The sequence below is a fragment of the Mustela putorius genome, unplaced genomic scaffold (genome assembly GCF_011764305.1).
Source record: "Mustela putorius furo isolate JIRA1106 unplaced genomic scaffold, ASM1176430v1.1 tig00003859_pilon_pilon_pilon, whole genome shotgun sequence".
Classification (NCBI taxonomy): domain Eukaryota; kingdom Metazoa; phylum Chordata; class Mammalia; order Carnivora; family Mustelidae; genus Mustela; species Mustela putorius.
The window spans coordinates 10,450,644-10,472,768 of NW_025422011.1; the positions used below are offsets into that span (position 1 = coordinate 10,450,644).

Genomic DNA, 22,125 nt, shown 5'->3' on the forward strand with positions numbered 1-22,125 from the left:
ACAACCAAGAAAGCGAACCTACTCTTCTTCTGTTTGATTGGAGGAAAGATGGGAACCAAAAGGAGATGGTTAAAACATAGAGAAACCACTATCTTAGGCATGGTTTTGGGTTTCACTCATGTAACTATTTAGGGAAGGAAAATCAAGTGGGGTAGAATCCCACAATCTTTTTCTTTTTCTTAACATAAAGTCATGTGTCTGGAAATCACCAAGAATGTAGGCAAAAACCAGATTTAAAGAGCCCACCAAGAAAATACAGATAACGAAGACCCTTTTATACTCCAGGGTTCAACCTCTCAACTGCACCAACCTACCACCAAGCTCTGCTTCCAGGCCAGTGGGAACAAGAACTGAAGCGGGACTACAAGCCAGCAAAGGGGTTATTATATCCTTACGAGCTGTCACTGAAAGAGGTCCTGTCCTGTCCAAGTCTTCCACCAAATGTGTGTTTGGATCTGCAGAAGGCTGATGTGTTGTACTATGGCTGGAGTCCATATCTGAAGGAATCAAACCAGTGTTAATGCTCGATTTACTAAGCCACTCCCTGAGGGTGGTTCATGGTCTCTAGACAAACTATTTTCAAATCCAAACCCGGACTAGAGGGAAAAAAGTACGTACTGATTCATGTCTCCAGAACTGGAACAAATGATGACTTCTTTAAAAAGTATTATAAGAAGTAACTGGCTTTCTTTTAAATACTAAGTGTACAAAAGGTGCAATTTTTGTTTATTTTTGCTGAGTCTGGAGGGACACTAAATAAGCATATGATGTGGCTCTCAAACCTTGCAAAAAAACCAGAAACAAAGCCTGTACGTGACTTGTCCCATGCCATACATCTTGCCTCCCTTACAGACACATGTGATCTGGATCATGGAGAAAAGATAAAGTGTACTGGTTCAGCACCATTTTTTCACACCTTCTTCCCTTACATGGCAAAAGAACTTTTCCTTCTTCCCTTTTTTTTTTTTTTTTTATAATCCTCTTCTCTCTTTTGGTCCTTTCTGCTTCCCAAAGTGAACGTGCATATAACGCATAAAATTATCATCCAAACTACTTATGTGGAAGTCACGGGAAGCATTTAGGGGCAAGAAATAAGCAGTAGAGGTCAGTGAATCATTCTCCCCATAAACACAAGTATGAGGTCTCTCTGGAATTTAACATGTACCATGTTGAATGATACACAAATGTCACTGAAACATTTAAATGTGCTGTTTCTAGTAAATATCACGAATCAGTGTTGCGGGAATAACAAGTCCTGAGGGAAACAGTGGCCAAACAATCCAAGAGCTCCATCACTGTTGCTGGCTCTCTAGCTCAAAGTTCACCCACACTGCTACATCCGGACAGACTTAATCAGGTCCAGATGACTCCAGAGGGAAACGCCAGAATACTGGGCACTCGCATATCTACAGTGAAACCTTCACATACAAGAAAAGATCTTTGTAGGACAAAACGGGGCTGACTGTATTATCCCAGGTTTCAACAAGGAGGCAAGGCTAGTTAACCCAAATCAAAACCCCAAATGGATATTCTCCCAGAAAAGTCCTGTCTGTTGAAAGTCTCTAAACACTCTTGCTCATCTTCCCTTTTGTAAATGAGACTCCTACAACACAGTTTGCACTCTTCTATGGTTAAAGCCCATTGTATTGAAGCCCATTGACATGTTCAGTTCAATAGACTCTTTCTATTCATCAGTATGGAGGCTTACGATTGATCCAGAAGACATTTTTTTACTGGCTTGGCTTTCCACCATGGATATACCAGAACCCCGAGCAGTCATGTCCATGGACATGTATGTTGGGTTCGCATGTGGTACTTCAACTCTGCAACCTACTGGCTATGACCTAGCCATTCAGACTCATCTTCCATTATGACAAATGGACCCAGTCACTCTGAAAAATTCATTCCTTGGTTTCCCTTCCTTTATCCCTCTCCTTACATGAGTCTCCTTCCTATGAAATATTCCCCAACTTCCTTTCTCTGACTATCCATATTTCTTTCCATTTTTTGAAAAACCCAGGTTAGATCCATCTTTCTCTGACACTCTCTGGAGGGTCCTCTGAATATATGTGTTTATTGTTGGCAACATTCATTTGCCATCTATTACCTATTGTCCAGTATTGTTAGATATATTCTGATTTATCATCGATGATAAGTGTTTTATTTTCCTAGCTTTATTTTAAATTAGTTAAGGGCATGGAACATGGTGTATCCACAATGCACTGCACATTAGAAGATATTTAATACAACTGTAGCTTAAGGGATATCTAATCATTAATATTGGGGTATAGCATAGTATGTTTTAAAGAAATGAGGCTATAGAAACTGTGGGATTCATTTTGGAGATAATTTTGTTCAATTCAATGTCAAGGGACATCATCATTGTGCTCTTAGAACCCATTTCAATACAGTCTCAGTTATGCATACCCTTGGCTGTTTGGATCTAGATAATTTATTCAATGCTATGACTGAGAATATATTCAATGCTATGACTGAAAATTCACATCCTTCTATTGACTCTTTTGGTTTATCTCCCTTTTTTGGAATGTGACATTTCTGTGATCAAGACATCTTGTCAAATAATTAAAAAAAAAACTTGAGTAACTCAATTCATGGGTATAGTAAGGAGCATCAGTTCTTCAGTCTGGTAAAGACTGAGAAAAGGGATGGTACCACCTGCTGCCAACGCCTACAGATTCTCTCAGGAAAGCTGTCATCTGTTCTGATAAAGAAAGAATTCCTTTGGAATATGAAAATTAGTCAAATATAACCACAATCCTCCATTCTTGCAGAACTATAGCTAGTATCGTTTTTACTTTCTTTCATTTCTGTTTTTAACTGCTTATAGGTAAATAAGAATGGTATTTAAGGAAATGGGGATTCCATCCTGTATATAAAAGTTGTCCATTCATTACGTTTGAAAACATTTATTGAGGGCCAAGGGTGGTCTAAATCCTAAGTCACTGGGTGCTGTATTTCTCTCTAAATGTAGAAAGAGTGAATAATAATGTTTTCTGAGTTTTTCAGTTACTTGTTTGAAATGAGTACTCGCCAATTTTTGACCTCCAATATTTCTCTACCAAGGACAAGTTATGTCTTTGGGTCACTGAATTGATGTAAAAGAAATCTTAAGACTGCTCCTTCTTCAGAGAAAATAACTTCCACTCCCACCATCTTAGAACTAATTCTTTTTTAACCTTCTGGCCGAATTCTTCAGTCTCAGTCTAGGATTTCATATTCAGATGAATGTCCATATCACCTCTACTGAGAAAACTAATTTTTAAAGAAACTTCAAGTTCCTTAAGGAAGCAGACTGATCTAAAACCAAGGGCACATTTCTAGGTAAATAGCTATTGGGTGGCTTTCAAAAACAGCATATAAAAAATCTCAGAGGCTATTACCCATCCATCTTTCTGTTTGATGACCTCGTCCCATTGGATGTGAGATGGGGTCAAAGAAATACGTCCAGGAGCTGTCTTCTTGACTCTGCGTTGTCGTTCTTTGATCTAGATGGCCGTCTTGGGCTGGGGCTGTTTTGAACATGTAGTTCAAGCAAGTGTTAAAGTGTTAGTTGACATCTGGCCAGGGATACATACACTGATAGTGTTAAAAAGACTTTACTCTCTAGATAAGACAATGAAAGCATCTTGCTGGTATAGAGGGTCAAGAAGTTGTGTAAACACAGACTGTTTTATCAGGTATGGATTTGTTCATGCTCATTTACTTAGCATTCAGCATGTGAACCAAAGGCTATGAAAGCATTAATGATCCCTGCATGAATAGAGGATGAGTTATAGTCATCATGTGAAGATAAAGAAGTAGTTCTTGAACCACATGCCATATGGTCACCATCGCCTAAAGGAGAAAGTATCTGAGCACATGATGTCATTCTGAGACAACCACATCCCAGGGAAATGCACATTAGGCTGGCAGTGATTTGGAGGAGGAATCAGGCTTCCCACCAGATAAACCTGAAATAAGTAACATTCATCTCAAAAGCATGAATGGAATCCATTAGAAGCATTACCTTCTAACAATGGGATTCACAGCTCAAGGGACATAAAAGAATTCAGCACATGCTTTTGCTTCATTCTGAGCCAGCGGAGATAAATACGTAGAGAAGAGTCCAGTTCTAGCCCCTTAGTACCAACCACTAGCCACTCACTGAATCCACATCTCTGCCAGGGATGCATTCAGAAGCTGCCACGCCCCACAAGGACATTCTGCATTACCTTCTATGTCGCACATGGAAACAGAGGACTATTTTGATACCAAGTGAGAATACGGAATTCATATTCTTTTACAAGACAGGATGCATCTCCATGTTTCTGCCACACAGACAAAAGAATCATGCACAGCAGCTTGCAAAGCCAAAGTCATCTGGCACCACTTAGAGATGATGGCAGAGCTCAAGTCCAAGTTCCACAATCCCACCAACAACAAAGAAAGTGTGCTTCTAAATGTAAGAAGAAAGCATGGTTCTTTGAAAGAGAAATCTCCAAATAGATAGGACCAAAGTGCTAAATGACATCAGACAGGTATTTTCCTAATGATCTGGCTCCATTTCTTCCAACATTAGGATTCTGACCAAATGTATTCTAATGTGCCCAGTACAATATGTGCCATGTTGTAGATTCTGTCACAAGACAAGAGGGAGTATTTGGTCAGATCAGAGTCTCTGCCACAATCTCACTGGGAGATGCCCAAAACGAGACCTGAAAGTGACATACACAAAAGACATATTCTCTAGGTCTCCTATGTATGCTATATCCATTCCTGTTTCAGTGATTTTTTTCTGCGCATCTAAGGGTTGGTTCTGTATTGCCCGTATTATAATTTATTAAGGAACCTTAATATCTTGTGATAATTCCTTAAATGTCTTTCTATTCAGTGTCCTTAATGCTCAATATTCAACCCAAGAGGAAGCTTCCACCCAAGTCTACTAGTTAAACAATCCATTACCAGCTGCCCCTGCTGCTGAATGAGAGTCTTCTTTAGGTGATTGGGAGTATTCCCCATGCCACCCTTTCTCCATCCACTGCTCTTTGGGGGGTAGCTCTTTCTTCCATTGTACTACTAGGGATTCCCTGAGCTGTGAGAAGAATGTCAGCTGGGAGCCATTATTGTTCAACTTCTTTACCAACACATATTTTAATACTTTAAGGCCATATACACATGGGAGAAAAGGTAGAAAAGCAAAGCAGCATGGAGAGAGATCACTGATATTCTGAAAGAAATATTAGAAATCAGTGGCCCAATCCTTCAATTTTTCAGATAGGAAAACTGGGATCCAAAGTAGTTTTGCTCATAATCTTAGAGCCAGACTGGCACACACAAAGTTAGGACTGGACCACAATCTATGAATTTCCAGTACGATTCTTGGTTTACCATACTCTATGGCCTCATATATCCTTGTCTGAGAGCACTGTGTGTTCACAGAATTAACCTTTTTGCTCCTGTGATTGGGGGGGGGGGTGTATTACATATACCAACTGATGACAAAATCAGCATGGTGGGAGGCCTTCTCAAATGGTGGTCACATAATCCATGATCACATGCACTGGAAATGCACCAGCTGTGGATTTACTCAGCATGAAATAGGTTGACAATGATGGGCACATTATGAGGTTATGTCTATGTGGGATCTAAAACCGCCAAAATTACTTTTTAATGAAATGAAGTCAATGGAATAAAACTATTCTAGCCAATGTTTGGGATTATATAAACAATAGGAACGTGTGACAAGCTAAAAATTTCAACCCCTCGGTGTTTTAACTGCTCAGTTTTAAAAAGAATAAATTGAATGGAATAAAATTGTGTCAGGGTATCTTTGGGAAAAATCAGAAAGCCAGGGTCATTTTCATTTACAGCAACTAACAGCAAATTTTTAGTTCAACAAGAAAATGAGAGCCTATAAACTTGCCAAGCCAAAGTATTTTTTGCAACTGGTAAGGCCGGTTATATTTCATAATTTTAGAAAATGATATGTGTGATTTGATAATAAGAAAAATCTTTAAAAAATACAACTTGTGTCCTCATTTTACCCTTGCATTGGCCAGAACATTCCTGGGGTTAACTGGTTATCCAGAGGGAAGAAAAAGAAGTCTCAAATCTTCAGTTTTACCTCCCACTGACTAAATCACTACCTCCTGACAAATATTGAAGTTAGAAAAACTACGAACTTAATTACCAAAAAGGGGGAAGTAACCCAAACATAAACTGTCTATTCAAAATCTTTTAGAAAAGAAAAAGACAGAAATATCTGTGTGCGCGCGTGTGCGCGCGCACACACACACACACACTACACTATCTTCATAAACATAACACTCCTTTGAATATCCAGTTTAAATACCCGCTGTTTTCAACATATGGATTAGCAGAATATAGGATTTCCAGTGTAAAATATGAAGGTTGAATCTCTTCTAGAAGTTGTAATGTCCTTTGATAAAGCCCAGAGGTCACCAACTAGAATCTGTTTATGTTTGCAAGTACAAATGAGAGAATTGCAAGTACAAAAGCAGTGGTTACTGCTTTCCCTTTTCCTCTGTGAGGTTCTGTCACATCTGGATTTTCAACCACCCTCCAGGAATGATGTGCCCCTGCCAACCCCCCCACAACCTTCTGACAATGGGCTTATTAATTCCAAGCCTCTCATGTAGCTATCTTCTTTTTTAAGTACAAATGTCTTAAATTCTAAGATGTACTTTTAGGTTCCAAGGGGGATTGGTACAGAATCCCATTCCGAAGAGACTTCTGCTTCTCATCTCCTCCTTCTATCAGAAGACTCTTGTTTGTTCAGTCCATAGTCCTCACACAAAAATAAAATCAGGTGGGATAAGTAATGAGATGCAGGCCTATTTGATGTATTCAGTACAGTGACCAGCACTTAAAACCTATGTCCTAGTTGATGTCTGAAATGTTTCTTTTGTTGTCTGAAGGCCTCCCTCAAACTCTGGGGTCTCCCTTTGGTTTCTAAGTGGCTACTTCTTACATTCTTGCTTTAAGAGTATCCAAGAGTAAGGGAATGATAGTTAAATCATAGTTTTAAAGATGCTACAAGCTGTTATCCTAAATTAAAGCTTCTTTTATTCCAAATACGATGGGCATATTGCCAAGAGAGAGATGAAAGAAGAAGTGTATATAGTTCTTATTTTCTTTGGTCCCGTCCTCAAGACCTGTAGTGAGACTTGAGATTGTTTGGGGAAACCTGAGATGTTGGCACTTAAGTAGGAATAACAGCATCAAAGCCTTCCCCAAGTTACTCTGGGCTTAAAAACAGAAAAAGAACAGTCACAGAAATTCAAACATAGTCTCTATGAGCCACTGACCTTCTTGCAGAGAGTACAAGGGATGCCTTCCTACAGTGCAGTAAGAAACAGAATGTAAAAAAAGAAACTGGATTCATCAGAGATCTTCACAGAAGAGAAGGATTCCAAAGATCATTGCACTTGTCAAGCTCTTTCCAGACCCCACTGCCTGGCACCAAAAGATACACTCTTCCTCACACATTTCTATAAACACACACAAATCGCCCAAATGGAACCTTGAAGAATCTCTAACACACACAAAAATATGTATCTCAGACCTTTTAAAAAAAAAAAAAAACAACAACATTTTAAGCTTTCCACCATTTTGGCCCTTCATGCAACCTGACCAGTTGGTGTCTTTCTCCCAATTTCTTAAAACTAGTGTGTAGATTTGGCAGCTTTGCATGCTCTGTGGATAAAAGAAATGACAGAAGATGTGGCTAATGTCTAAAACAAAGTCTTCCCTATTCTTTGGAAGGACTTCACTAAGTCATGGACACCAGCACTGCTGACCTCCAGCCTCCTTACTTGTGCTTGCAGGATGCTGGGTCTCCTCTTTATCGTGATGCTCATGGTGAATGAGAGGAGAGTGTGGTTCTCGGGGCCAGTTCTCTCCATTGGCGCTGGTGCCACTTTGGTCCACATCTGCCGTGATGATGGTTATATATGCTGTGACTTTTTATCAACCAAACTTTGGTGTTGTGTTCTTCCATTGAAATGCACGCTATTTAAGAGTGCCATGCCTACATAGGACCTCCGAGCATCTATGCCCAATGCTTTTGAGTGACTCCACTCATCTCTCCCAAGAAAAAAATCAATGGGTGGGAAATTTCTTAATGATTACCTGTTGTTCCACTATGATCACTTTGTCAAGGGCAGCATCATAAGCTGAGCTAATGTATTTATTTTTATAATAAAGCAACATAAAGTATCTTGTGCCCAGACAGTGACTGACGAATGACTCCTAGGTTGAACTGAGTTTCCTCATGAAAGTTAAGAATTTGTGATGAGACATGAACTACTGTTCCCACCGTGTCCTGATGACTGACCTTTGCAGCATCATAGACTTTGAGAGGGAAAAAATCTTTAATGAAGTATGCAAAACCCATTACCAGTCATCCTTGTAGTAGTCTGAAGTAATACTTCTGGATTCGATTCACCGGGGCTCCGCGAAGTCCAATCCTGGTTCTGTTTTGGGTGGCTAAAAAGCCGTGGTGTGGTTGGAACTGTTATAATGATGATTGAAGCAATTAGGAAAATGTTAGTTCATGAGCCTTCACCACTGGTTCTGCACATCTCTCCCTTCTTTGGTCTACACAGTGAATCATCTATACCAGCTCATATAGATGGTTGAGTGGAAACGGAGGGAGAGCAGAGAGGACTTCAGCTTGGTTCAGCCATATTGTTAAGCACCTCAGTATCCTCTGCCTTCTGTCATAGGAGACGCTGGGGTCAGAACATGAGATTTTCTGGAGAAAGCAGCCAAAGGAGTTGCAGCAGAAGGAAGAACAGCTTTGCAAACACCAGCCCTCCACCGAGGAGAACCAAGAACATCAGAGTTTTGACCCATCCATTCAGTCCATAACGGCCCTGTGCACTTGAAAGCCCAAGGGATTGGTATCATTGGCAAGTGTGCTAAAGCAAGACCCTCAGGCTGAAGAGGTAGATTCCTGAAGATTATACCATGATGATATGATCACTTTATTTATTTCGCTAGTTTTAGTGGGGAAAGGTGTACTCTGAGCAGCCACGGATCTCCTATAGATGGTTCTAAGAAAGAACATCTACCTTTAACAGTGATATGATTTAGCTGTACATTTCTGAATGTGTAGCAAACACCTATGGTATTCTCATCAAATACAAAGCATTTCATGAGCAAGCCATTCATAGCCAATGAGAGAAAAACAAGATTCATACATTCAGTAGAAAAGCACCATAGGTCACCAACCACCATGAATGAAGCTCCCCGAAAAAAAAAAAAAAAAAAAAAAAAAAAAAAAAAGAGGCATACATCCACCAGAGGCCTGATGCATTCACCCAAAATGATAGAGCTGGAGTAGGAGATGCACTTGAAAGAAGGATCCTGACAAAATTAGGATCGGTTGCTTTAGTGAAACTATCATGTGCAAACCCATCCTAATTCTTCCAAACTCAACTTTGATACCCAACTAAACACAAAATTCCTTTCAGAACTGTAATACTCTCAGCTTGATTTCGCAAGTGAAATTCTCAGGTTGCTCTGTTTGTGTTGCCACCCAAGAAAGCTATGTTTCTCGAGTATCAAGACCACATGGTCCCACCTGGAAGATGGGGCCACATCCTGAACCCAGAAGACAGTGTGATAGTAAAGCTCCAGTGTTTTTGGTTATTTGGTTTTCTTTCTGAAGTTATTAAGAAGAGTTTACTTGTTTTATAGGCCAGACTCTGCAGAGATGTCTGGGCTAAAGAATGTGCCATTTAAAAGCTGAGATATAAAGTGTCTAGTTCATTTTGAGTATTTGTGGTATTGATGCCATATACTCAGGTGCCTCAAAGCCCAAACTATTATTTTGGACTCCTCCATTCCTGGGTGTTGTCTATGTGGGGACAATCCTCTCAGGTTTCAGTAGGACAGTGAGAACTTCAGTGACCTAAAAGGGTCCAGTCACACTGCAAAGGTCCACCTTCTCTAAGAACAGGTGATATGGTGGCATCAGGTTCAGAATTCTCATCTCTGCTCAGCAACATTTCACATCATTACGATATATCTAGGAAACCCAGTCATTGGCTAAATGTTAGACTGACCTTTGCATATTTTTTTAAAGGATTTTGGGGGCACATGGGTGGCTCAGTGGGTTAAAGCCTCTGCATTCAGCTCAGGTCATGATCCCAGGGTCCTGGGATTGAGCCCCGAATCGGGTTCTCTGCTTAACAGGGAGCCTGCTCCCTACTCTCTCTCTCTCTCTCTGCCTGCCTCTCTGCCTACTTGTGATCTCTGTCAAATAAATAAATAAAATCTTTTTTAAAAATGAAGGAGGTTTTTCAAGAAAATAAAAATTAAAAAAATAAAGGGGGTTTTTCAGCTCAATTTCCATCTCTGTTATCAAAAAGTTTTATAACTGTCACAAGTTTGGATACTATTACGCAGTGTTTTCACTATTCATTTTTAATAATAGGCACTGTTTTAGTTAAAGCTCAGCTGACGTTCGTCCTTCCCTTCAATGTCTTTCCGTTGTATTTGTGCCCTATTTGTTAAAACTAGATTTGTTCCCTTGGTCTCAACAAAGTTTTGATTAGGATGATTCCTGAATTCTGTACCCAACTTTTAAGCCTTTTTAGGGCCATCTAAGTCTTTAATGTAGAATCACCTGCAAGTTTTAATTAATATCCTTCCACTCACATTCTATTGCTTCAGTAAGCCAGAGTTTGAAGGCAAAAGCTCTGACATTTTTCATCTTTGTGTTGCCAGCACCTAGCACAGTAGGTAGACAATAAATACTTGTTGTAATGTTTTAATAAGCCATTCTCTGTCAAAGCTCAATAATTCAAGAAGAATCTGCAGCAGCAGACCACGTAAGTAAACAAAACAGAAAACCTGAGGCATTAGGAGTTTTATAAAAGATATTTTCCACATTTCTCCTCCAAATATGTTTTGGCTTCCATTTTTTTAAAAAGTCATTTTTCTTCCTTCATACTCTTACCAAGGTGGTCATTCATAGGTTTATGCTAATTTTCCACAAGAACTATTTCCCAAGGTAGACACTATTGGGCATCACTCAGTTTAATTAGTAAGCCTTGCATAAATGATTCTACTGTAATTGATTATTCTTACTGGTGCTGGAGATAAAATCTTCATCATCATCAATGCCTGATCCAGAATAACTGGGGTGTTTGTCTCTTTCATCTTCATTTTCTTCAGTTGGTTCCCAGCCTGCTGAGATGATATTTGAATCCGTACCTGTTGTGGTGACTTATGTTAGTGGCTGAACTGGATGCCAAGCAACCCATTTGACAAAGGAAGAAAATCAGGCACAGAATGTATAATGAGTTCCCAACACTTTAAGAAGAGAGTGAGACATCTTATTTGTGTAGTCCCAGATTGTTATATCCTGGTCTCTGAAGCTAAGGCATAGATCTAAAAACAATTGGCTATGACCTTTACAACAGAACGATCTCCTTAAGGAAGTCGAAAGAATAAATATAGACATAACCCCACCAAAGAAACAAAAGAAAAACAGGCCAATAAACACTGCCCCCACCCCATGCTCTCAGATTATTAACTTATCAAGCATGTGCCATTAAAGCAAAGGTGTCAAGACTAGAATGGAAAGGTGTCACATGTGCCCACTTGTTGTATCAGCCACCTTCAGAAAACTTTCAGAATCTAAACGCATGTCTACCATTTTTTAAATCTCATAGATGTATTCATGATTTGTTAATTCATCTGCTGGCCTTCTCCAGCATCACATCACCAGAGCTCTGAACACAAGCTGAGCTACCATCCCAACAACAGTGCAGCATCCAGTCCCAGCAAAGTTAGTCAATTCGCAGAGAAATCAAGCCTGGCATTTCTCAGTCTACCAAAAGGGTGGACTAAAGTGGACTGGAGCCAAGATTTTGAGAAATTCTCATGTTTTCCCTTCCGGACACATCAGAGGAAAGAAGATGGTGATCCTCTGCCTCTTCTCAGTGGTTGCTGTAGATGTCTCTTTCCTGAAAAGGGGTTTCCTATCATTTGACTGAGAGTCATGCTATCTTTTGGAGTGACCATTTGTCTTTTCTTACTACCAGTGGCTGCCCCAAGAATAGTTCCACTGATGGAGAGTGTCTCTATTTTTCTAGTTCTAGCTATGTCATTTTATTTCCTCTTGGAAAGTCAGGAATTTCTAATGACTTTTGTCTCTTTGGAATACCCTTCAGATCCAAAATTTTGTTCTGTCATCAAGAAAGACTGGCCCCTTTTCATAGTGCTCTTAATAGCCTTCTCCAGGCCTATATTAATTCTATAGAATAAAAGAAGAAATCTGCTTATTAGTGTTATCAAATCAAACATATGGGTCTCTGAGCTCATGACCCTTTGAAAGTCATCAAAAACATGTGTGAAACTGGAATGCATTTCAGACTCAGTATCCCTGAGGTCAATGAACTATTGTAAACTGTCAAGAGATCTTATGAAATGAGATAATAATAACTCATTACCAGTCATTATCGTTGTTGTGTGAAGATGATTCTTGGACTCTGATGGTTGAAACCACCATGAAAGCCAGTCCTGGGCTTCTCGCCTCTTGGTTGCTGTTTTGGGACTTGTACCACTAGTGCTCATCAAAGCTGTTGTAACCACAATGGAATTGACGGTTGAAAGGTTAATTATCAGCCCTTAAGAAATAGCACTGTATATGCTTCTACTCTTTTATTACTCAAGAGAGTCATCTATATTTCATATAGATGGTGGGAAGAAACAGAAAAAGCACAGAAGTTCCACTTTATTTTCAAGGCCCATACTGCAGGTCATAGAATGTCAGAAATGGAAAGACCTTAAATATCATCTTGTTCATAATTCTCATCTTAAAGAGGAAAAAACTGTGCTGGATAGAGCTTGCCTTGTCTGTAGTCAGAAAGGCCAAATGAGGGGTGCCTGGGTGGCTCAGTGGGTCAAAGCCTCTGCCTTTGACTCAGGTCATGATCTCAGTGTCCTGGGATCAAGCCCCACATCAGGCTCTTTGCTAAGCGGGGAGCCTACTTCCCCCTCTATCTCTGCCTGCCTCTCTGCCTACTTGTGATCTCTGTCTGTCAAATAAATAAAATATATATAAAAAAAGAAAGACCAAATGGCAGAGAGTGTGACAGTAGTCTTTGAATTTTAAAAAACTGTAATGTAGAAGTGGGATTAAATTTTTATGTGTGCTCCCAAAGGCCAAACCAAGGCCTGTGGTGATTCATTTTAAGTGGAACAAATATTTTCCCAAATGTTGAATTTAAAGGTTATAATCTGGACTATCCAACAAAGAACTTCTTCATAAAAGTTGTGTTCCTCACCATCAGAAAGATCACTTAGCAGGAAAATTATGTAGATCAAATCACTGGAAGTGTTGACTGGGCTAGACTATTGAAGATGCTCTCCAAATCTGAGAGTCTATGATTCTGAAACCAAGCTCTCCAGGGTCCTAGCCCTTCATGTTCTATCTTGGCCAACCAATATCATTCTCTAAGAATTTAGGGTATGATATTTCTGCCAGCAGTCCCAGACACTTAATCCCAGCAATCCCCAACCCACAAAAGAATGCCACATGAAGGGGAAGCTGGAAAAAGATGGCTTTCCACCTTTTTCCAGTTAGTGTCCAGATCCTCCAGCAATTTTGCCCATGGTCACTTTTTTATATCAACATTATATTTTGCAAAGCAGAACAGGACATTTTGAGTCCATTTTTGAAAAGAGGTAATCAGCTAGGAAAGATGGACAGAAATGAAGTGACCCAAGGATCTCACGAATAAGATCAGAAGTAAAGAGTCCTGGTTGGAAAACTTCCCCAAACCGCCCTTTCTGCCACCATAATGTGCACCAGAAGAATATTAAAGAGTGGACAAAAAAAAAAAAAAAAAACAAAACAAAACAAAAATAAGTTGAAGCAGAGAGGCTGAAACCATCGTTAAATCCCCCAAAACAAAAGTAAGGTGATTAGATTTCTTTTTTTCAGCTATCAAGAAAGCCCAGAAATGGCCCAAGATACAGCATTGACAAGAAGACTTTTTCTTCCCAATGTTTGTTCTATGAAGATAAACATTGTAAACATTTAACATTTAAAAGTAGCATCTTCTTTATTCTGCGTCCCCCCTCCACCATGACCTTTATTGCCATGATATGAAATCACAACATAACATCAGCAATATTTCCCTTATGGGAATATTTGTTAAAATAAAATATACTTTATTCAACTAAGCTGAATATTTGTTAAAATAAAATATACTTTATTTGACTAAGCAAGTATTAAGGACCATTTTTATTATTCTTCTGCAGAAAGAATGCCCAATTATTTTAAAATATGACCATATCCTTAATCAACAAAAGCTAATAAATGAAGATATGCTTGTAATCTCCCATTGTTCTGGACCTGGATTCTTTTTACACATAAGCTCTCAGTCCAGAATACTTTGCAGGGATTTAGAGTTAATGGTCAAACATTCAGGCAGTCTAGATTCTCATGGAAAACAACAGGTCACCCCTCCACTTTAGAGCTGAGGACTGAGTGTCCAAACAAGTACACAGAACCTACACTTCCCATCCATAAGTCAGTATTTCCCTCTATTATTACTGACTGTGATAAGTAGACCAGCAGAAAGTAGGAGAATGCATTTTCTAATAGGCTTCTTTCAAGAGGATCTGTTCTGAATGAATCTCCTGGTTGAAGTTCCTGAAGGAAAGCTAATTCTGATTCTACAAGCATGCTGCCAAAAGAAAATCAAATGGAACACAGAGGAGTACCTAACCGTATCACCAGATCTATAGGCCCCTCTGATAAACAAAATGGTATCAGATACCAATTCCTTAAGGATGGAGACAGGACATCAGTCCCAAACTTGGACATGATCATGGATACTCTTCTCCTTGATGCTGAAAAACTTGGCATTCAGGACAATGAATAAGCAGAAGACAGAGCAGTTTACCTGTTGTTGCTGCTGTTGTGTGATCCTGAGTCTTAGGCTGTGAGTTACCAAACCAGGACCACATCCAATGCATTTGCTCCTGAACTGCTGCTTGGCTGTTTGAGTGCATAGCTGAGGTAACTGGATCAATTATGAAAATATCATTTAGTGAGATCTTTCTACAAACCTTTATTCTCCACTCTATGTATGTGTGACATCTGTCTCTATTGTAGAGCAAAGATTAGAAAAAGAAAGATTGAGGCCTGGCTTTATCTTTCCAATCTCCTGAAGTGTCTTGGAATCTTAGAACAACATGAGCGATGCAAATTCTGGATGGGTGTCAATTCAGAGCTACTCAAACTTCAGACGGAACCCTCTGAACATAGGCTCAGAGCAAAATAAAGTAGGAACTTAACAACCTGTGAAGGAAAATAGATTTTATGTTTACTTGATGAGGTGACCCAGCCATGGACTGAGGGTCTTTGATGCAACATTTCATAAAGTTGCTTTCATTCATCTGTGTTTGGAGTGTCTTCAGAGATGCTGGCTTGGGTCTTCTGGGCCTATCCCTTCACGCCAGTAGCATATGATAACAACTGGCATTTCAAAGATACACACACACTCATTAACTTCAGGTCAAGCTTAATGCTTGAGCAGGAACTTTGCAAAGGGTGTGTATACAAAATGTCAAAATCAGATAAGGCTTTGTCAAGTCTCCCTCCATCACCTTCTGTCACTTGTAATTCTTAATTGGGAATGTGTTTCCAGCAAATAAACAAAACTGCCCAAGCTAGAGAAATTATGGACACTACTCAAATTTGAGAAAGGACAATCAGTGATATTTTGCAATTTGAAATCTCCCATTTGCCTCTCAAGTAGGACTTGGGTCCAGAATGTTTGCCTGTGGAAGAATAGCAAAGGTCATCAGGATTAAACCTAAACAAGCTGAGGTTTTTAAAAGCCATTTTGAGCTCTACCTCCCTTTGAAAATCTGATCTAAGTTATGACTTCTGTCCTCAAAAGACTGATGTGACACATACACATTCTTAAAATTTTGTATATTATTTCAGGTTCTTGAATGCCTTAGGGCCCATCATTGAGCCTACTGGAGGTCCATGAACACCAGGTTAAAAACGTTGACCCTATATTCACCAAATGTCAATAACCTCTGCAGTATGTTCTGTGCTAGCCAAGAACTGGCTAAGAATAGAGACAAGACACAGGAGCCAATTTCACCAACAATGTCCCCAGATCTACCTGAGCATCCTCCCTGAAAAATTCTCAGGCACCCATTCTGCCCTCAGAAACTTTATTATAGAGTTCCTGCCACCTTCACCCTATAGAAGGCCAAGAAGAGACCAACAGGAAGTAAACATACAAGAGCAAGAAAGAAATAGGAGTTATTTCTACTTTCCCAAAAGGAGTCATATAAGATTTGGGGAAAATGGAAGGATCTACTGTCTAGTCAGCAGAGTTTCCAATTTTCCCCACCCACGTAGGCGATGCCAGACCAAAAATATATATGTATATATTTCTTTGACACCCAGAAGACAAGGAAATGGAGTGTTCCAAGGTAGGAGTCTCTGCTTCCTGAATTAGTGTAGGTTTCTGGATTCTAGAGAATTCCAGATCACCAATAAAAAAGAGGCTGATGACATGCCCCCAGAAAGTCTCTTCCAAAAATAACATTTATAATAAAAAGCCTGCTGGAAGTCAAAACCTACCCAGATGCTTGTTCTTACTGGCTTTTCCTATTGCCACCCACCAAGGACCCTTACGGAAGGAATGAGCTGCCAAGCTAAAGATGCACTTCTCTGTCCTCAGCCAGACCTCCTCTTGACATCTGTCCTTCTGCATGCATTAGGGAGAATTTGCAATCACTCCTCCCCATCAAGACCCACCTTTCAGTCCAACAGTCATGAAGCTTTGGGAATCTCCACACTGGGCTCAGAAACCGGGGTCTATTCAGGAATTTACCAGTGGTAATCTTTTCTAGTATGCCATGGGTTGCTTTCAAGTTTCCACCTGATTTTTTTTCCCTTGGACACTCTTCTTTGCATGAATGGATTTATCTGGAGCTGCCACTGGCCATTTGGATGTTTGAGCACTTCGGTGACTCTCAGGTTGGCCCTGGACTCACTCTTTTGGACCAGTGAGTCTCTCTGTTTCCAAACTACTAAGAGAAACTTAGCTAAGTGCTTTGAAAAGAGGAAAGTAAGATTCTTTTCTCAACCCAAATCCCGAACTATGCTTTCGTGAAATCTCAAAGCACTCCTTCTCCTTGGTTTCTGAACAGTGGATGGGCTCCACGAACGTCAGTCCAACTCTGAGCCCCCAGTAACTAGGGCAAAGGCACAGAGAAGACCTCAAATATTGGTTAACATTTGGCAAATATTGGCTACTAGCTTACTGATCCTTATTTCCCTTCCGTATTACTTTCTAATGGTACTTACCACTGGATCCCCCAGCATTAGAACAGGCTTGGTACATAGTAGGTCCTCAAAATAAGTATGCTGACTACCTAACTTGGGCAGGAAATGTGCAATCCCTAAAAGATCTGTGGACTATTCATTAAATGTCCTTGTTGCCTTTCTAAAGTACATGTGTAATACTCACTGTTTGATATAGACTAATAATGACTTCAATGTGAATTTCATCTAGTTCCTCAAAGGATTGCCATGATTTTCTTCTTTGGTGGGAACTAGTACTTTGGAATAGACTTGATCTTCCTCTTGCTGAGACCACTAATTGTTATGTTTGCCAACATCTGACAAAATTGCATGCTCTGATGATAGGAGCCTTCTGCATGGTTACTTTAACTGGGCGGGGAGCTCAGGGGCAGCCAGCCCTCAGCATCAGGGCCTACTGGGTTTACAGAAGTTCCTTTCCAGAAAGGTTGTCTGTGGGACAATAGGAAATGAGGTGACCCAATCTCCAGAGAGCCAGTAGTCTGGGAAGGCATCAGCCATTTGAGAACGTCTGCTTCCTGAAAATGTTTCAAAGGATCTGCAGAGAACGACCAGACTTCAGGCCCATTGGTACTGCTTCCCCACCCTTAGCAAGCTGCTCGTAAAAATTTAAAACACTGTTGAGCAAGTAGCCTTTGGCTAAATCATAGTGCTCTGAAGGTCGCCCTGAGTTCTGGGTGACAAGGCACAGAAAAAGGCCCTACGAGGCGCATTCCCAAACCAGTGAATGTCGGCCACACCCTTGGGAGAGTAGAGTCCTGCCCCAAAAGAGCAAGAGCCTGGACAAAAGAAAATCCACACCATAAGAGGAAAGCTGCCCAACACGCTGATGCCCTACTTCAGTTCGAATAATCCTCCACAGAAGGAATGCAGCCAATCTGGAAACCCGTTTTAAACCACAGGGAAAAAGCCAAGTGAAAAGCAAAGAAGGAGGCCAGAGGGAGATGCAAACACTTTCCAAGGACAGTGGAGCACGAAGGGCAAAACCCCAAAGAAATCGAATGCAATGTTGCCATATTTCCACTCTCGCAGTCCCCAAGTAATGAATTATCCATGTTACCAAGCAAGTATTAACAGCTTTCCCCTAGAGGCTTCAAGGAGACAACTTTTAAGTAGGTTGAGTGTGATCAGGTAACTCCTTTAGATATGCTTCCTTAGACTGAAACCAAAGGAATTGTTTAGTAAATCATGGATGAATAGGACAGAATATCGCACCGTCAATAATACCGCATAAATCAAGTTAAAAGATAAAAATGTAGAGTTAAGATGAAGAAAGCAAATGGGAGGGTATGCATCTGTTAGGATCCCAACTTTATGAGAACAATCTTATCCAAAGGTGGAAAAGAACAAGAAGGAAACATGTAAAAGTAAAAACAGCTTCTGTAGCATGCTTGAATTGTCACCACATCCCTGGGACAAAAGAACAAGAAAGTCTTCTAAAAAATCTTCCAGTATGGTGCTTCTTACCCTGAGGTAAGCAAAACAGAGGAGTAGATGGAAACAAAACAAAACAAAGCAAAACAAACAAACAAAAAAACCACTGTAGACAGCAGGCAATGACTACAGGGCACTGGTTACCATAATATCCCTCTTCCCCAAATAGTGTCCCCAACTTCTAGAGACAGGAGACAATCAACACACAAGGGAATGCTGATCACCCAGGAAGCTCAGAGACGGTTTTGTAAACAAATCACCATGGGAAAGTACAGTGATTCATTCTCCTTACTGGTAATGGGGGTATTCTCTGGGTTGTCAGACACCCCGGTACTGTCTTGGTTCTGGGTCGGGTACACAGTTGGAAGGAGGGTGTGGAAGACGTAGCCTCCCGAAGTGCTCCTCTCGCTGGAGGAGCCACTGCTCACGTCATCGTCAGCGGGGGTGCTGGGGTTGATGTCTTCAGGGTTCGTTCTGTATTCCCCCGTCTGGCTGTAGCGGGTGCCATCACGGTTGACAATGGCTGGGGGAAAGAGAAGGCACTTTCAGAACTTGGCAGCTGACGTTTGCTGAGTATAGGAAAGACTGTGGGTTATCACATAAGACAGGGACTTCAAAGCTATTTTTCTTCATTATCAAGCAAAACAACACCTAACTATGTATCTAAGTGGCGGGGGGGGGGGCAGGGAGCAGGGGATGCTCTAAGAAAGTCTATCCTCCCCTGCCTACCTGCACCCGCTGGAAATGGGGAGGGAGCATGAGGGTGTGTTTGGAAGTCCCCATGTTTGAATCCCAGCTATGTGTGCCCTTAGACAAAGCTGGTACTGAGCTTCGGTTTTGTCATTGGTAAAATGAGGATGCTACTCCCTTTTGCTCAGAGCCCTATATGATACGTGGTATGTGAAGTGCTTAGCACAGGATCCTATATTGAGTTGGTCTCAATAAACGATAGTTCTCCCACTGGTTCCTTTTCTCCCTTCCAAGTACATATAAAATCTGTTGCTGTTAATTCCATCTACTTCCAGAAAGGATTGGAAGTAGGACATGAAGAGGTTAGCAGTCTCAACAAGAAATATATATTTGCACATCCATGAAGAAAGAGGCTTTTCTTCTAAGGAGCAAATTTTGTCAGTCTACGTGAACCCCTACTCTGGCTAAGAAATCAGCATGCCTAAATGATGACTGAGCCTCCGCCCATCCTCCGTGAGATTCGGTCTTGAAATTAAGAGGCACGGAGGTATATAAAGATCAGAATCTTTGATTTAAACAAGGAAATGTCTAGAATGGACAGGTGAAGGAAAAGCAAAGCAGATTCATTCTTTGCTCCTCCCTGAGAGGATGTGCTGCCTTCCAGTCTGGGCCACTCACTATACAAGTGTGCATTTAGCTAAAATTATCCTCTGCTATATTGCACTGGACTAAATGTTCCTTTTGTTTACCTATCTGGCTTGCCCAAGTAGAACTATTAGTAATACATACATTAGAAAATATTGCAAGAGTGCCTATGTGGCTCAGTCAGTTTTGGCTCAGATCATGATCTCAGGGTCATGAGATCGAGCCCCACGTGGGCTCTGTGCTCAGTGGCGGGGGTTAGGGGGTTCTGCTTGAGACTCTTTCCCTCTGTCCCTCCCATTGCTTACTCTCTTTCTCTCTCTCAAATAAATAAATAAATCTTAAAAAAAAATTGCAAAGTCTCAAAACATCCTGATAATCTCTCCAGATGTAGATCTGATTTAAAGAGAGAAGGGGGTTGGGGTAAATTGGAAGGGGAGGTGAATCATGAGAGACTATGGACTCTGAAAAACAATCTAAGGGGTTTGAAGTGGCAGGGGGGGTGGGAGGTGAGGGTACCAGGTGGTGGGTATTATAGAGGGCACGGATTGCATGGAGCACTGGGTGTGGTGAAAAAATAATGATACTGTTATGTTGAAAATAAATAAATGAAAAATATATATATATATGACCAAATTTGTACAGATCTGTACTTTGAAAGGTATTGGTGAGGACCAAGGAAATGGGAAGTTATTGAACATGACTATGGTCCTGACATGCATTGGACATACTATTTTTCTTCATTTTCATTTCACAGGTTTTCCATTATCCAGATGAGAAAACTGAGGCTCAGAGAGACAAAGTCACTCTTTTGAGATCACCCAGGTGGCAAGGGACTAGGATTCAAACCAAGCCTGACTGAGACAGCATATCTGAACTTGTGAGCCTCCCTTTCCATGAGGCACAGGTCGGGGACAATTTTTGGCCTAACACTATGGGGCTGGATTTGCGTGGCCAGGATGATTCTCATCCTTCTGTTGCCTGCCACCTCTGTTCCCTTGCATAGTAAGGGGTCTGTCTTTAGGAGGCAGAAGTCAAGCCTCCTCAACATTATGATACTTCTCAAAAAAGGTGAGGTTCAGAGGCCATAAGATCAGGGTTAATAAGTTGACCTCTTTGAAAATTTTGGTTGAGGGGCACCTGGGTGGCTCAGTGGGTTAAGCCACTGCCTTCGGCTCAGGTCATGATCTCAGAGTCCTGGGATCGAGTCCCGCATCGGGCTCTCTGCTCGGCAGGGAGCCTGCTTCCCTCTCTCTCTCTGTCTGCCTCTCCGTCTACTTGTGATCTCTCTCTATCAAATAAATAAATAAAATCTTTATAAAAAAAAAAAAAAACAAGAGTGAAAATTTTTGTTGAGATTTTTGTTCTCATATAGTGCCAGACGCCTACATCTTGGGATCATCAAGATGATTTCAGGTGGACGCGGTATAAGTAATGTTGAAATTAGAATTAGAATTAGAATTAAATTAGAATTAGAATTAAAATAGAATTCTCTTCCAGGACACAAATAATCAAACAGAAAATTTAGGGGGCTGGAATGCATCTCCCCCTCACCCTTATTAATCCCTCTCCATGAGAGAGAACATGGCTCAGACTCAGAACCTTCCAGCAGCTAGAGTTTAAGAAGACTATTTAATTTGTCCTACATGTAAGTGTATTTTTAAGGATACCCTCTGCTTATGACTGGGGGTTTTGTTCTCCATTTGTAGGGGATTGTTGGTTTATTTTATTTTGTTTTGTTTTTTGAAGATTTATTTATTTGAGAGAGAGAGAGAGAGAGCATGAGCAATAGGGGCAGAGAAGGAGGGAGAATCCCAAGCAGACTCTCCGGTGATCATGGAGCCTGACATAGGGCTCGATCCCACAACCCTGAGATCACGACCTGAGCTGAAATCAAGAGTCACTCAACCAACTGTGCCACCCAGGCACTGCTGCAGGCTTTTTTTTTTTTTTTAAATAAACTT

General features: G+C 40.7%; 1 protein-coding gene across 20 annotated transcripts in view; it reads right to left on the bottom strand.

The window, feature by feature from the left end:
• Positions 1–22,125, bottom strand: part of CD44 (CD44 molecule (Indian blood group)) — an 86,993-nt gene that overhangs the window by 20,899 nt on the left and 43,969 nt on the right. For 6 of the 20 annotated variants that reach the window (XM_045066027.1, XM_045066025.1, XM_045066024.1 and 3 more), the window contains exons 5-11: positions 19,122–19,352; positions 12,486–12,614; positions 11,119–11,244; positions 8,420–8,533; positions 7,836–7,952; positions 3,402–3,530; positions 396–497 (exon numbers count right to left, since the gene is read on the bottom strand). In XM_045066027.1, the coding sequence (XP_044921962.1) occupies positions 396–497; positions 3,402–3,530; positions 7,836–7,952; positions 8,420–8,533; positions 11,119–11,244; positions 12,486–12,614; positions 19,122–19,352 (948 nt within the window). The remainder of the gene's footprint in view (positions 1–395; positions 498–3,401; positions 3,531–7,835; positions 7,953–8,419; positions 8,534–11,118; positions 11,245–12,485; positions 12,615–19,121; positions 19,353–22,125) is intronic. The other 14 variants (XM_013057997.2, XM_013057995.2, XM_045066039.1 and 11 more) reach the window with 9 other exon arrangements.